The sequence below is a fragment of the Molossus molossus genome, unplaced genomic scaffold (assembly GCF_014108415.1).
Source record: "Molossus molossus isolate mMolMol1 unplaced genomic scaffold, mMolMol1.p scaffold_m16_p_36, whole genome shotgun sequence".
In the NCBI taxonomy this organism is placed as follows: Eukaryota; Metazoa; Chordata; class Mammalia; order Chiroptera; family Molossidae; genus Molossus; species Molossus molossus.
Window position 1 is genome coordinate 507,573 of NW_023425373.1, and position 15,972 is coordinate 523,544.

Here is a 15,972-nt window from a genome sequence, read left to right on the forward strand (position 1 = left end):
GAGATATTTCATTTTAATAACATTAAATGCCTGTTCATCCAAAAAAAAAAAAAAAAAAAAATTGGGGCTGGCACTGTGTCCAGCATGCATTTGTTCTCTGGCAAATTCTCCTACCCCTGGGGCTCCATCAGATGCCCTTGCTGTACGTTCTAATCTACGAAAGCAAGTTTCTTAAGGGCTGCCAACAGCTATGGGCAATGTTCTGTCAATATACTCCTAGTATGCGCCACAGATGTTTGCTGTGGCAAAGGAACTTGAAAGGTTCGGCCTCTGCTAGGAAACTCAGGTTTCTTGAGCAGCAAATAGGTAACATAATAATGAAACATGGGCACAAGCACAGCTGGAGTGTTTCATTCTATCTTATTGAAGGAGGAATGTTTTTTAAGAGCTGATATATGTGAAACACGATGCTGTCATTCCAGGAAGAATAAGCCAAGTCCTACAGTCCTATGGTCCAGAGAACCCTCCCATGACTTGGAGGCAAATTAAAAAGCGGCACCCAATAAGGCAAAACAGCCACCTGGAGCTGCTGCTAAATCAGTCAGATTCCCTCTGGAGACAAACAGCCCACCCACCGCCCCAGCCCAGAAGTCTTGGTGGCCGCAGGCAGCCTGTTCGCAGAACGCCAGCCCTGTGTCTGTCCCCTCCGAAAGCTGCTCATCAGCAGGGTGAATTAGCTCATATTGGTCTAATAAAAAAAGATTTACTTGGGACATTTTCCCCTGGGTCCTTCTCAAAGTCAGCCTTTGCTGAAAAGATTGAAATTCTTATTCTCCCATGTCTTTTTTTTTTCTTTTATCCTTACCCGAGGACCTTTTAACATTTTTTGTTCAGATAGAGTGGGAGTGGGAGAGAGGAAGAGAGACAAAAACATGGACGTGAAAGGGACACACCCAGAGGTTGCCACCCCCATGACCAGACATAAACTGCAACCGAGGTACATGGCCTTCGTGGGAACCGAACCCGGGTCTCTCTGGACCGCAGCCCGTCGCTCCGACCACTGAGCCAAACCGGCCAGGGTTCCTGTATGTCTTTAAATGGGGCTGTGAATTACCAGTCTCCTCCTGTGATGTGGGCAGAGAACACTCAGAATAGCAGAGCACTCAGGAGACTTGCTCACCCCTCTTTGTATACACGATGCCTTCTCATTTTTGCTCAGATCTTTTTTTCTATCACAGCCATGACAAAGCGATGACTCATGCTTAAATGCAGCCATCGTGTCATCTGCGATAGTCGATGTTAATACCTTGGTGACTTTGCAGTGCCATTCCTTTAAGAGGAAAAGGTTCCGGAGAGCAGGCTGCCGCCAACCTCAGGAACCACAAAGGGCAAAGTCCGCACAAGGCAGTGCTCATTGTGCAGGAAGGCCGCCTCGCCTCCTGCAGGCTGTTCCGATAAGCAGCTGTCAAGGGGAGGGGGAGGGGAGAAAAGAGGAAGGGGAGGGAGAGGGAGGCTGCTGTTATCAGCGCGGTTGGTCAGCCTTTAGCTGCTGCACACAGATGTCTTATCTCGAGTATGCTCCCGTCTTGCAAATTTAAAAATCTTCCTAAAAGGAGGAAAATAGGAGTAGGGCTCAAGTCCTGCCCTAACTCCTGGGCAGCGTCCCTTCCCCCACTTCCAGCTCCCTGGGAGCCTGTCATTCAGCCCAGACAGGAGACGGAACAGGTGCTATCCAGCTCCGTGCGTTTCAGCAATCATCGGCAAGCCTGCTGACCATCTCCTTCTCAGAGAGGACCCCCTACCCTCAATAAAGAGAATAAGTTTGTTTCAGTAAGTTTATTGTAAACTCAAAGCTGCAGCAGCATAATCCTTTAGAAAACGAAGCATCGCCGGGATCCGCTTTGAAACAGTAGTGCAGACTGTTAGGTCCATAAGAGCTCCAGTGACGGCGAGTCCGGGCCGCTTAGCCTCGCGTTTCCCGGGCTTCCAGCCCACAGCGCAGGCTGCTGAGTCACGCCGGCCTGGCCAGTCCGTCCTTCCCAGCACCCAGCCAATGTCCCGCCTCTGGCCTTCTTGGGCGAGCAGCCTCCCCACACTTGTAGAGTCCTGGGCTCGGGGCCAGCCTGCCCCTGCCCCTGCCCCCTCCTTAGAGGGGACCGTGCCTCCTTGCGGCTCTCCACGCGCCCCCGCTCGCCAGTCTCCACGCCGAACTCCGGCGCCCTCCGAGGGCGTGTCCACAGAGCCAGCCCCGCGCTAGGCGCCCCGGGGCGTCTCCACATCGATCAGACCAAGGACCCCAGCTGGGCTGTCACTCGGGGAGGGTGATACTGGGAACCCAGTCATTGACGCTGCGGCTCTCTTCGCAGAACAGGCTGAGCTTTTCCAAGGCGGGGTCCTTCCATGCATCCTCATTGGGGTTCTGCGGGAAGAGCGCAGAGTCAACCAGGTTGGCCACCTGGCGCCAACCCGGGGCTGGGGGCAGGGGAGCAAGGGGTGCACTCACCGAAATGAGGATGCAGTGAAGGTCTCCCGGGGTGCCCGCCTCGTCGCCGGCGCCCACGATGGCCGCCAGCCGCTGCACGTCGCCCACACGCACGATGTCGATATCGTTCTCGCAGCAGAACGCCTGGATCAGCGTGAAGTGGATCTGCAGCGCAATGTCGCCCTCGTCCTCCTCGTCGGCGGCCAGCACGCAGAAGGTGACGTTGTCGGGGTCCCTGCGCGGGCAAGGAGGGAGTGATGAGGTCAAGGCGACAAGCCCGAGTGCCGCTCGGGTCTCCCCGCCGCTGCCCGGTCTCCAGTCACCCCACGCGAGCCGCGTTTATACTCACACATTAAGGACTTTGGCGGACTCGTAGACGCCGGCGGTGAGGCAGCCCTGGCGCTGCGCAGACAGCAGGAGCTCTTGCAGCGCTTTCCCGGCGCCCTGCATCCTGCGAACGAGCGGGCACCGTGAGCGAGGGATGGCAGAACCCAGGCAGGTCCCCAACCGCGGAAACGAGGCCCCGGCGCCCCAGCCCAGAGACACACCTGAGAGGACTACCAACATACCCTCTGCCGGGCTCCCCAGCCAGCGGGCTCCCGCCCGGCTCCCCAGCCAACAGTCTCTCGCCCGACCAGCCGAGGTCACTGCCAGGCGACGCTCCCCGCGCACCCAGATGTCTGGTACCCGGCGCAGACCCACCTGGCTGTGCTTTCAGGGACCGTGTCCTGGCCGCGGATTTCTTCCAGAGTCATAGTGAGGTCGGCAAGCAGCTAGATATCCACGAGGAGCTGGCGGAGCGGACCCAGAGCACGGGGAAGGCTGCAGCACTCCCCGGTGCGCGCACAGCCAGCGAATTGGCCAGAGCGCTGCTGCGCGCACTTATATAGGCCGGACCGCAAGCACCGCCAGCTGGCGCGAAGCTGCGCGCCCATTGGCCGGAGCACGCTTTCTGATGCAAATGAGGCGGCGGCGGTGGCTCGTGCCAGAAGGCCACGTGGGGAGGGCTGCGGGGGATGACAATGCCTCAAATCTGCCGCTTTTGTCGGGGTGTTACTAGGCAGACTGTGAGCCTGCAGATTTCATCTCGCCCTTTTTTTTTTCCAAGTCCTTAAAAGGAAAAGTTATATTTTAAAACCCTGTTTGCGAATACGACTGTGCAATTTTTGAAATGCACTTTTGGAGAATCTAAAGGATTTAGTTTGCATTTATCTCTGTTGCCATCTTTCTATTTTTGTCTTTACTTTTAATTTGGAGTTTAGGAGAATGTTACTTTGAAAATAAACTTAAAAGTAAAAACGCGCAACCTTGGCTTTAAGCTTGCAAAGATCTGGGGGCAAGACCCTCCAGCTGACACTTAAGCTCCGTGCACGCCGGCGAGGCCTCAGTGCAGCTCAAAGTCGCGACGCTAAGGCGCTGGAAGGTCCTCGTCAAGCCCCTGGCGCCCTGGTGGAGTGCTGCGGGAAGCCGGGAGCCCGAGCAGATTGTGGCCGGCGCACGCGGCTCGTTTGCATTTCTATGGAAGGCGCACAATAATGGAGGTCTGGCGTGTGGTGTCTTGCAGGAGGGACAATTGAGGCTTTCTCTTCACAGCGACACTGTCCACCTGCCGTCGGGTGGGGTGGGCAGGGCGGCGCTGCGCGTGAAGGTCGCCGAGCTGCCTGGAGCGTGGGGGTCTGGTCCTCGTGCCGCTTCTGCGCCCTTGGGTGAGATCCTACTGTAGACGCCCCTCTGCCCCCCCCCCCCCCCCAGGCTCCTTTGCTAGTAATTCCGCCCCAGCCGGTCCTCGCAAGCTTGTGGAGCAGCCTCGGGAGTTGAAAAGAACACTAGGCTACTGCACCAGGTGCGCTTCGCCAGGACCCGGGTTCCAGTCCCCAGGAGCTTGGGAGAGGGGTTTTGGAATCCCTTTCCCGGAGCGCCATCTACAGGCCCTGGAAGATCCTCTTCACTTCCCTGTTTCCATTGGCCTCAGGTGTGTGTGTGTTGGGGGGGGGGGCGGAGAAGGGTTGAGGGATTGGCCTCTCGCCCTCCAGTCACCGGGTGACCCTGTCAGGGTCCGCTGAGCCCCGTCCAAACTACCCATCGATAGAAGTCAGGGTAAGGGCTGCAAAACCCACGGGGGAGGAGGTGGGGACGAAAAAGAGTCCATATTTGTATGCTCTTTAGATTTTTTACTTGTTTAAATATGCATGTGTTAAAAATCTGTTTCCCAGTAATAATTAGAATAAAACTGGAAGAGACCTTGAGAGAGTTTAAGAGACACTGCAGTGATGTGACCGTTCTTGGACCTCCAGCATTTCAGGCTGTTGGCTCACTTTTGGTGTCTGCAGCTCTCTGTGCTACACAGAAGCGCGCTGGGGTGCACTTCATCGACCACTGCTTTTCTAGCTAGCCCAGGCCTTGGAGACTGGGCAGGACGGTGGGCGGGCCGGGGCTTTCCTGGAAGCCCAGACAGACCTTTCGGCCGGAGAGAGAGATGAAAAATAACTCAGTGAGCTGGCGGCTGGCGCCCCCCGGTGGCTCACTGGCAGAGGATAGCGGCAAAATCAGGCCACCTCTCCCATTCCAAGTGGGTGTTCTGTTCACCTAACATTCCTGAAGCTCCATGTGTCTGTCATCCTCTCTGGAGCAAGGCAGCATCTTGCTGCGTTTATTTGCTATAGTTTCTTTTTTTCTTTTCTTCCTCCCTCCCTCCCTCCCTCCCTCCCTTACTTGGTGGTTGGTATATAAAATGATGGCTTGATTGGATCTGTTTAAGTAATTGAGACCTAGGTATTATTCTTTTTAAATGCATTTGTTCCAGATCCCCAGGAAATGCTGCAAATAAGACTTATTTGACATCTTAGCACCCCCCCCCCCATTTATAACATCAGAAATCGGCCTGCATTCCAGGCCTCAGCCCCCAGCAGGCCACTGGACAGACTGAGAGCGCCCCAAGGTCTGCATTTCCAGAAGCACTGAGCCAGACCCCGGAAGCAGCTGACGGACACCCCCCGGGGCTGTTCTACTCTGCTTACGTGTAAGGTATTCCATTGCAGGGAAACCACCTTTCTGACGTAGCATATGACTTCACGTGGGTTTACTAGGTCAGTCCAAATGGCCCCAGTGTCTTCCTCTCAATTAGGAAAGCAACATTTTCTCCGGAGGTCAGGCTGGCTCTTCAACCCCTCCCCAGCGATTTGGACAAACGCACAAGCTGCTGTGTCTGGGACTGGCCACTTGCCCCCGACGATGGGAGGGGAACGGAAGAGACTGCCCCACCCCAGTTACCTTCACCTGCCAGGAGACAGGAGACTGTGGACAAGGGTGAACAGCTCACTTGCTTGGCTGTGAGGCTGACGTTGTTGTCATTGACCTAGTTATCAATAACAGGAAAGGTCAAAGGGGGAGGATCGCCAATATAGACACGTCATTTGGACAGATTCGCCTGAAACTACAGCTTTACAGTCCCCGGGAACTGGTGAAAAGGAAGACAGATGCATGTCCAGCAGAGTTGGGGTGACATAGGGAACTTGCTGTCAGTCATACTTGGGGCAGAGATACTTGGACAGAGTGGACGTGGCCACTGCAAGGGCATGACATTTAGGATATTTAGTCCCTTATCCCTTGCACTCTCTGTTGTTGTTTTTTTGTTTGTTTGTTTGTTTTGGTTAATCCTTACCTGAGGACATTTTTCCATTGACTTTTTTAGATAGAGTGGAAGGGAGGAGGGAGAGAGAGAGAGAGAAACATTAGTGTGAGAGAGACACATCGATTGGTTGCCTCCTGCACAACCCTGATGGGGGCCAGGGATCAAACCTGCAACCCAGGTACATGCCCTCGACAGGGACTTGGACCTGAGTGAAACCCTTTGGTCCTTGAGCAGGTGCTTTAACTGCTGAGCCAAACCGGCCAGGGCAGGAATTCACTCTCGTGTGCTCTTGGGACTCTTAGCACTTGTGTGACTCTGGGTTGGTGGTGCCCTTCTGCATTGCCACACATGACCCCCAGCCGTGCGGACCCCACACACAGCGCACGAATGGACTGCAGCTGGCCTGATGCTGGACCGACCCCAACATGGAAGGAAACTCTGGACTCTGCTTCTAGCTCTATTGAATGGATGTAACTGCATGGAAATAAATTTTTCTACCACCTCGAATCCTCCCCTAGGGGATTCCAGAAATGCTTATTCCAGTGGTACCCCAAGTACCCCACTCCCAGTGGAAAGACTACTCAGCCTTTCCACTCATAATAATGCGACCATGCTCCCAAACAGCATTGCTGGAGCCCCTTGTCTAGGAGACTGTTGTTACCCCAAGCTCCCCATGAGTGCCCCTGAAACCTTCCCCTGAACCTTAGGAATGCAGTGATGGTGCCCTATTAAAGAGGCATCCTCAGAGAGGCCCCAGTTTTAAAGCCTTTGGAAATGTTCACAATGACACTGTTTTGGTCACACATTCTTGGAGATGCACTTTTTGGTGACTCTCACTGCCTGCTTGAAACAGTGGCCGAGAGTCTGTGGATGTTGGTGTGAAAAGGAACGGGCTTTAAGTGCGTAATCAACTGTATGAGACAGTCCCTGTTGTCATGACTCAGGTTATCGCTTTCAGAGGGTGCACGCAGCAGGTTCATTTCGGATACCCACAGCCTCGCCAGGGGCTGCAGGGCACAGGGGGGCTCAGAGCTCCATGTCATCTGCATGCCCTTGGACGATGGGGCGTCTCAGGAAGATTCCGCGTCCTCCCCACAGGCAGAAGCAGCTTTCACATGGAACCTGCATAGGTGCTTCTCTTGGCCAATGAGACTTGGCCAGCGGCCCGGGTCACCACTACCCCCACACAGCACAGTAACCATGGGCTGAAAGGGAGGCCTTGGCACCCCACTGGGCAGTGTTTCGCAGTTCACCGCAGTCCTCACGCGCCTTTTTGAGGACCCCTGTCGCTTCGTTCATTTACACAACCAACCTGCTCGTCCCCTGTGGACCTTTCTATTTGCAATGTTTGAAAAGAACTGAAGTTCAAAAAGCAAAGTGAAGGGCCATGTGCTCACAGGATGCACTCAAATAGGGCAAGCTTTGTGTGCGCCCCAGATTCAGAGGGCCGGTCCCGCTTCGGTGCGGGGTCAGGAGCATCGGGTCGGCCCTTTCTCAGCGGTTAGGGCATCGCTGTCCCCCCTCACCCCGCCCCTTTGCCAGCCCCTTCTCAGGCAGGACAGGCTTCCTTGGGTTTCAAAAAGAGTGTTTTTGTTTTTTTTCCAAAAATCTCATGGGTGGGGGGTGGACAGCAATGAATCAGTGACAATAGTACATTAACTCAAAAGAAACCAAATCTTTGTGCAAGATATACATTTTATACTTAGAACCCAGCAGCGCCAACTCATATGTGTCCCAAAGTTGAACAGACACAGTAAGGTGACCCACCCACCGCCACGCCCCCACTCTGTGAAAATGTCAGGTCTGCAGATGGAGAGGCTTTAGATGAGGCAGGAAACAGGAAGCTGAAAAGGGCAATCCCCACCTAGCAGAAGTCAGGCGTCCGTGGCCCGTCCCCGCACGGACAGGAACCATGGAAAGAGCAAATGGCTTAGCGTGTGACACGGCCCCATGAGCTCAGTGACATTCCCGAAATGGGGTGGGTACAAGTCATTCATGCACTTGGTCCTTTCTCTGCCATAGTGAGAACTGATTGTGACACATGTCATAGGCTGGAAACCCCTGAAAAGCCACAGATATGCTGATCTTCGAGGCTGGGTCACGTGCCTGTCTTCCGAGCCTCGGTTTCCCCCCTGTGAAATGAAGATTAGTCCTTTGCTCTTCATGAACCTCACAGGGAGTTTCTAAAGGTCACACTTGGTCACCATTGGGCCCACATTTGGGTTTTGTTTGGTGGGCAATGTCTTGAGACAGCTTACAAATTCAGGGCTACTTGTTGGTTTGTGTAAGATGGAGTGGGTCACCCGAGACATATCCCAAATGTAGCATTTGGCCTGCTGGCTCATTTAGCCCCTGCCTGGCCACTGCAGGCATTTGAGTTTGGATAAACTTTCTTTTCTAACAGCGTACAGTCAGCTGAGATACTGTGGCCATTTTTCTGAAAACATTAACCTATAGCATATAACAAATTAGCAGAACTTTCTAACTGAAAGGTCTACTCTGTGTTCTGGAAGATAAATTAAAGTAAGTATATAAAGAGCCAGGAAAGGCAGTGTGTTGTTGAGGTTACAGTTTGCAGAACAGGGTTCAGTGCTGGGTTCTGTTGCTTACTTAACTTTGCCCTTAAGCAAAAAGCTAGTGCAGGATTTAAAGTGTAAGACAAGGAGGTAAAAGACCTACACTTGGAAACTTGTAAGACCTTAAAGAATTTGAAGAAGATACAAATAAATGGAAGTATACATGATGCTCACGAATTGGAAGAATTAACGTAGATAAGATGTCGATATTACCCAAAGCAATCTATAGAGTCAACACCATTCCTATCAAAATATCAATGGTGTTTTTCCTAGAACTAGAACAAATAATCCAAAAATTTGTATGCAACCACTAAAACACCCCAAATAGCAACAGCAATCTTGAGAAAGAAGAACAGAGTTGGAGGAATTAGCTAAGATTTGGAAGCAACTCGAGTGCCCATCAATGGACAAGTGGATAAAGAAGTCATGAGACATGTACCGTGGAATGTTACTTGCCATTAAAAAGCATGAAATCTTACCATTTGCTTCAGCAGGGATAGACCTAGAGGGTGTTATGCTAAGTAAAATAAGTCAGACAGTGAGAGACAAGTACTGTATGAATTTGCTTATATGTGGAATCTGAAAACAGAATAAACAAAATAGAAACAGACTCACAGACACAGAGAACAGACTGATGGTTGCTAGAGGGGAGGGTTGGGGACTGGGTAAAAATGATGAAGGAAGTCTGCCTGGTGTGGCTCAGTGGTTGAGCGTTGACCCATGCACCAAGAGGTCACCAGTTCGATTCCTGGTCAGGGCACATGCCCAGGTTGTGGGCCCAATCGCCAGTGGCGGGGGGGCATGCAGGAGGCAGCTGATCGATGTTTCTCTCTCATTGATGTTTTTATCTCTCTCTCCCTCTCTCTAAAATCAATAAAGGAAAATAAATAAATAAATAAAATAAAGTCATCGTGTTCCCAGGAAGCCGCAGGCTCTGGTCCCACACAAACGTTAATGCCAGACACAGCAGCCCTGGTAGCAATGAGTCCATCAATGGGCAGCCTCTGACAAGGCAGCCGGTCTGGAGGCTGCCCCTGGAGGGTGCCCCTGGTGGGCACACAGTATGAGCTGCCAACAGCAGGGAGCAGGGCCAACCACCCCAGGGAACACTCCCTGTCAGCCGTAGGAACAGGTGACACAGCCCATGGCGGAGCTGGGGCCCTGGCCACCTCACGCAGACCCTGGAATCGAACCACACTGCACAGGACCCGGGCTTCCCGCTGAGCAGCTCCCCTGAGACACAGCTCTGCAGCACTCAGCCACGCAGGGATCCCGTGACTCAGACACACTTGCTTTCCTGTCAAACCAGGGGTGCTCTGAGTCTCCCCACGTCCTCTGTGCTCTGACCTCTGCTCATCAGCCACTTGACACACACAGATGATGTTTTCTCACAAACTCACGGAGGCACATGGAAAGTTGCAGGGACCCACAAGGCAACATTCCGAGCATGCTGCCAAGTGTGGGCACAGATGGCATCACAGGGCAGGGTGGGAAGTTTGAGGTGCTCAGGAAGCCTCCGGGAGCCGTGGAAATGTGAGGGCATGGATGACTGCCATGTGCCCTGCCGGGTGTGCCTTCCGACCACCAGTCACCAGCTCCAGCCAGTGTGAGCGGCCACTGCACTTCCTGTCTGGTTGTCTCCTGCCGACCCCTGTCCCTCCCTGCAGAGTAGTGGGGACCCATGCAAGTGGAAAGAGGCAGCCTTAGGGGAGGGGCCTGGGCGCCCCCTGACCTGGTGGAGCCCCGCCCCCTTGATGGCGCCACACCCAGACTGTCGCTGTGAGTGAGACAGCCTTCACCTACAGTCCTGTGTCTTGGGGTCTTTTAAATGTTTAATTTCCACAAAACTTCAGACATCGGAAAGTAGCAAGTACAGCATGCCCCCTTTACCCAGATTTTCCATTTCACTGTATTTATCTTTTCCTTTCTTCCTCTAATGTGTATTTTTTCCTGAACCATTTGGCAGTGAGCCTGCGTGGTACCTCCTGTCTCCCTGGAACGGGGTGCTCTCCTGAGTCCACGAGCCGCGCTCCGGAAACCTGATCTGGATGAGCATCCAGACCACAGCGCCGCTCTGGTGCCCACAACGTCCTTCCCGCACAGGGAGCCGGGGCTGGCACAGCCACGGGGCACCTTTCTCAGTCTCCTTTTGCTGGAAACAGTGCCCACATCTCTTCAGTGACATCAACACTTGAAGAGTTCAGGCCCCTTCCCTGGCCCGCTGGCCCCGGACTGGGGTTTGTGTGACAGTCCAGGGTTCTCAGGGGGCCCAGGCGCCGCGGGGATGGCGCACCTCGCAGGCTGGTGTCTGCGCACCTCCAGTCATTCTGGTCCTGGGCCCCTGTTCGAAGCCTTCTGATCAAGGTGGAGTCTGCCGGGCTCTCCAGCCTGAAGCGAGTCTTGCTCCCCGCAGTGAGGAGCGCCGAGCGGTGAGCGGCCAGTCTCTGCAGCCCAGGAGGACACGGACCAGGACGATCTGCGTTTCCCTGGAGACCAGGCTGCCGCAGACACAAGCTCCTGGGCGCTGCCAGTAGCTGGGACTATTCCCTTCACACCCTCCCCTGATTCACAACAGGCAGGGGATTATCACCATTCCCTGGGACACATTGAACCTAAATATTGCTAAACATAGCCCAGACGGAGACAGGAGGGTATTTCCCACTGTACTAGAAAAGCTCACAGCAGGATGCAGGCCCCGAGGACAGGGAATCACTCCACCCTTTGGGATGCTTTGTGTGTCCAGGCCAGACGGCCGGCCCAGCCCCTCCTGTTGTCCTGGAAACAGTCAGGACAACCCCTTTTCACCAGGACACCCTATTTAGCCATACCCTCCCAGAGTCTCAGCCCCCACAGGAGGAGGTGTGCTCACCTGGGAAGTGAGGACAGAGGAGGAAGCCAGAGGGGACCCTGTCCTGTCCGTGGTGACTCTGGAATCCATGGGTGAGGAAACATTCCCACCCTGGGCCCAGGTGCTGCCCCACTGCTCCGCCCTCCTTCCCCATCCAGTCCAACCACCTCTGCTGTCCCCAGCGCTCAGCATGTCTTAACATGGCTCCTGGATTAGTAGGTTCACCCGGGAGCGAACACCCTAGCATGGATCCCTCCCATGTCAACTGGGGAGCAGAGTCTCTCCCAGCAAAGGGGCTCAGGGTCACTCCTGCTGAGCCCTGCCCTCCTGTTAGACCTGTTAGACCACTTCTACACCAGTGTCCTCATCTGCAAAAGGGGATCCCGCTTCACCAGAGGGTTAGGTCACGAGGCACACAGGTCCCTGTCTGCACGTCAGACCCTGCGCTGAGCTCACCCCATGCCTCCATCACGCAGCTGGGGCCCCGGGACCATCCCTGTGTCTTACTCGAGCTCACTTGAGAGAACCTGCAGCTGTCCTGATGTCCTGCTGAACAAGTCCCGACAATTCAAGTCCCTGTGTCACCTGCCAGAGCACGCTGGACGCCTGCCCTCCATTCCCACAGGACTCGGGCCACGGCATCCAACAAACCTGAAATATTTTGAAACTACAATGTCAGGAGGCTCACGGGGCTCAAGCTCAGGGTGCAGAGGTTCACTTCAGATTCTGCAGAGTGTTCTCTGTCTGAGCCCTGGAATCGGAAGAGGCTGCCAGCTCCGGAGTGGATGCCTCAGGGCTCGGGGTGCGGGGAGTGTGGTGAGCATTGAACGAGGCCTCCCTGCCCCGCGTGCACACAGCCAAGACCTGGAGCCCACTGCCTGGCACTGCCCCACACAGACCTTCCCTGCCGCAGCCTCCGGGGAGGGCTGTCAGTCACAGCAACGGAGCGACGGAGCCGTGAACTGGAAACGTCGCTGAGTCTGTGACAGTCACTGAGAATGAACAAGAGAACACGACTGACTGTGCTGTGTCCTCCTGGGGGGACATCAGGTTGGAGATAGCGCAGCCCTGACACCCCTCCCCCACTGCGGCCCTGAGACAGACAGAACTGAGAACCGGGAACCTCGTGCTCATGGCCATTATTTCTTGGGAGAAGGAAGGAGTGTATCTCCTACTTGTTCATATCTAAATCCTTATTTTACTAACAAGCTTTATTCATGTCTAAAACCTTAAAAAAAACTTCATTACTTAATCGATTCCTGTTAAAGGGACACACAGATTCTAACCTGTTTATAACATGCAGGGCAGAAAGTGTACACACGGACCATGCAGGACGAGGGGGTGGTAAAGGTTCTCTGAGACCCCACCGCCCGGGCTCCCAACGCTTCCGTCACAGTCCTCACAGTGGTCCCCTCCCCGTCATCATATATTCATTCCTGGGGCTTCTACTTTTACACATAATCTTTGTCTCTTAGGGACTCTACCTCTCAATAAAGATTGTCTTTACTGGAAGTGAACCACCGCAGCCTCGTGCCCTGGGCAGTGCGCGGGTGCGCTGACGTCACTCCCGTGAACACCCACAGCAGGACACCCCGGGACGGAGACCAGGTTGTGAGGGGCTGAGGGGAGGGTGAGCAGGACTGAGGCAGGGGCTGGCTTTGTCGGGGGACAGGCTCTGACCTAGAGCGGGGTCGTGATGACGGACGGTCCTGAAAGGCTGTGAGTGTGCTCACGGCTGCTGGAATGAGCACTCGACGGTCAGTTACATTTCATGTCACTTCACTTCAACACCGTTTTATTACATTTTATTTAAAATATATTTTATTTTAACTCAATAGGTTATGAAAATAAAGGGTTTTTCTCCTGTGAGGATGGAGTTGACTGGGAAGCCCAAGTGGGTGGTGCTGGGGCCACGTGGCTGGCGGGCAGCTGGGGACCAGGGCTGGGCCCTCCTGGGCTCGGCCATGGCAGGGCGAGGGCAGGGCTAGAAGGTGGACTGGGAGGGTCCGAAGATGCACATGGGGAAGTGCTTGATGTGGGAGGGCCAGCGGGCTGCCAGCTGGAAGAACTTCACATCGTTCCCCTCCACGCCGTCAATGATGACGCGCTGCAGGCTCTGACGGGGCTCCGTCCCCAGCAGAAGTCCTGCTTCCCCTCAGACCAGCTGGACAGGATGACGAGGGACTTGGTCTTGGTGATGCACCTGCTGAACGGCCGCTTCTCGCTGAACACGTCCAGGGCTGAGGACTTAGCCTCCAGGCTGTCCTCGGGCTGTGCCAGCTGCTCCCCGGGGATGGTGGTGCTGTTGGCCATGGAGCTGGAGACACTGTCGCTTGGCTGTCTGCCCGGGGCCCGTATCTTCTCGGGAATATCGGCGGGGCTCAGAGGCTCCTGCTGGCTCTGGCTGCTGTGGATGCTCCCGAGCTCTGTGTGGGAGCTGCAGTGCGACGAGCCTTTGAGGTAAGGCCTAAGCTTGGGCTTCGGGGTGCTGGGGACACCGTCATGGTCCTTCATGTTGGGGCCACTGTCGCTGGGGTTGTCCAGCATTTTATACGAAAGGCCCAGGTCCTCCTGCACCCTCGGGACGTGCTCTGCAGGGTCCTGCTCCGTGTGCAGGACCTCCTCCAACACTTTGAACTTACGCAGCTGAGCCACAATCCTCTGTTTGAAGTTTTCTTGCTCCGTCATGGACGTCACTCTTTCTGTTGATTGATGCTGTTTCTTGGGCTTCCCCACGCTGAGGTTGTCCTGGTCCAGGTCCGGCCCGTGCACAGCAGTATCTCTGGCCTCCTTCTCAGACGAGAGGCTCTCATTCTCCTCCTTGGAGCAGTTATGCGTGGACTTGGGGCCGGCCTGCATGGTGCTGTCCTCCTGGCCGATGGGCTGGCTGGACAGGGACAAGATCCAGACCTCGGCGACCTTCTGGGAGGCCTCCTGCACACTGCTGCAGAGGCTCAGCACGTGGTCCCCCTCAGGGGCACGCTGTACCACCTCGGCCAGGTGGATGGCGCCTGTGGCCAGCGTCTTGTAGCCCCGGGTGCTCCTGTCCTTCCTCTGCTGCAACATAATCTGTACATTGTTCTTTTCTCCCTTTAAACAGTGGGGGTGCGGCAGTGACAGGGTCAGGACCAGGTCGGTCTCTACTTCTCCACTGGGAGGCAGCACAATCTCGCGGGACCGCAGGATGTGCTTGGAGCCGTGCACCTTAGCAGCAATCACCACGGACATGAGCTCCTTCTCCAGCTCCTTGAACACCACTAGTCTCTTCAATATCAGGCTGCACCACCTGGGCACGTAGCTGGGGCTGGAGACGTCCACCTTCCCGGCAGCAAACAGGTTCACGGGCACTGGCGTGTTGAGAGTGAGGGGGGCACCGGCCAGACCCATGGATGATGGTGAAGCTGCAGCTGCCTGCGTCATACAGGTCTCATTTCTATTCGGGGTTGGTGAGGTCTCCCCCTGGGGTGGCACAGAGGAGGAACATGCTGTCAGAGACAGTTCATGAGCTGCCAGGTGGGTTGGTGCTGCAGCTCAGACCCCATGCACTCAGTGACTTGTGGAAGAAGTGGGACAGGAGTAAATGCAGAAGAGAAATGGTTCTTGGCAGGGAAGTAGAATTGGAGGTGAGGGATGGTGAAGACATTAGTGTCTCGGGTCATTTTCTGAGCAGAGGGTGGACAGCACCTCCTATATTAATACTGTCACCCCTGGGATTTCTGACTACACATCCCATCTAATATGGGAACACAGAGGCTTTTCCCATTCTAATATGGGGTGGGAGGGGTCAGGAGATTAGGACACATGAGAGGTTCAGGGCAGGACGGTTGAAATGGACACAGAAGGGGATCACGTCCAGGTCCCTCAGCAGTGAAGAGATGGATCGCCTTCAGAACAGGCCCTGCTCCTTGTATGTTGTGCATCCCTGAGAGGCCCCAGCTCCTGTCTGGAGGAGCCACAAGGATGTGGTCCTTGGGGAAGCAAATGACAAAACTACAGATTTGGTACCATGAGCTTCATGTCCCTTTTGGGAAATCATCACTAATCACAGTGATGTGTAAGACTGGGAGCAGGTGTGCAGGGATTGTCAGCCCACAGGCACACTTGGGGATGGGCCTTAAACAAAGAAGGTCCCTACATAATTCTAAAGGAATCAATCCAACAAGGCGATATAACCCTAGTAAACCTATATGCACCTAATATAGGAGCACCTAAATGTACAGAAAAAACTCTTGGAGGACTTTAAGGGAGAGTTTGACAGCATTACAGTCATAGTAGGGGACTTTAACACCCCACTGACTTCACCAGATACATCTTCCAGACAGAAAAATTAAGGAAACAGTTAACCTAAATGACACACTAGACCACATGGATTTATTTGACATTTACAGAACATTTTCCTCAAATTCTGAAGAATATACATTCTTAAGCGCAGATGGGATATCCTCAAAGATGGACCACATGTTAGGAGACCAAATAAGTCTCTACAAATTCAAAA

At 54.3% G+C, this 15,972-nt stretch overlaps 2 protein-coding genes across 2 annotated transcripts; both read right to left on the minus strand.

Annotated features, from left to right (window-relative positions):
- Positions 1–1,712: 1,712 nt before the first annotated feature.
- GADD45G (growth arrest and DNA damage inducible gamma) lies at positions 1,713–3,278 on the minus strand. The gene is made up of 4 exons (XM_036281517.1): positions 3,125–3,278; positions 2,772–2,873; positions 2,444–2,657; positions 1,713–2,359 (listed from the first exon to the last, which is right to left on the minus strand). The coding sequence occupies exons 1-4, from the start codon at positions 3,175–3,177 to the stop codon at positions 2,249–2,251; spliced, it is 480 nt and encodes a 159-aa protein (XP_036137410.1). The 5' UTR covers positions 3,178–3,278; the 3' UTR covers positions 1,713–2,248.
- A 10,269-nt stretch (positions 3,279–13,547) lies between these two features.
- LOC118643439 (phosphofurin acidic cluster sorting protein 2-like) lies at positions 13,548–14,864 on the minus strand. The gene has a single exon (XM_036281516.1). It carries the CDS (start codon positions 14,862–14,864, stop codon positions 13,548–13,550), a length of 1,317 nt encoding a protein of 438 aa, XP_036137409.1.
- Between the last annotated feature and the right edge of the window lie 1,108 nt (positions 14,865–15,972).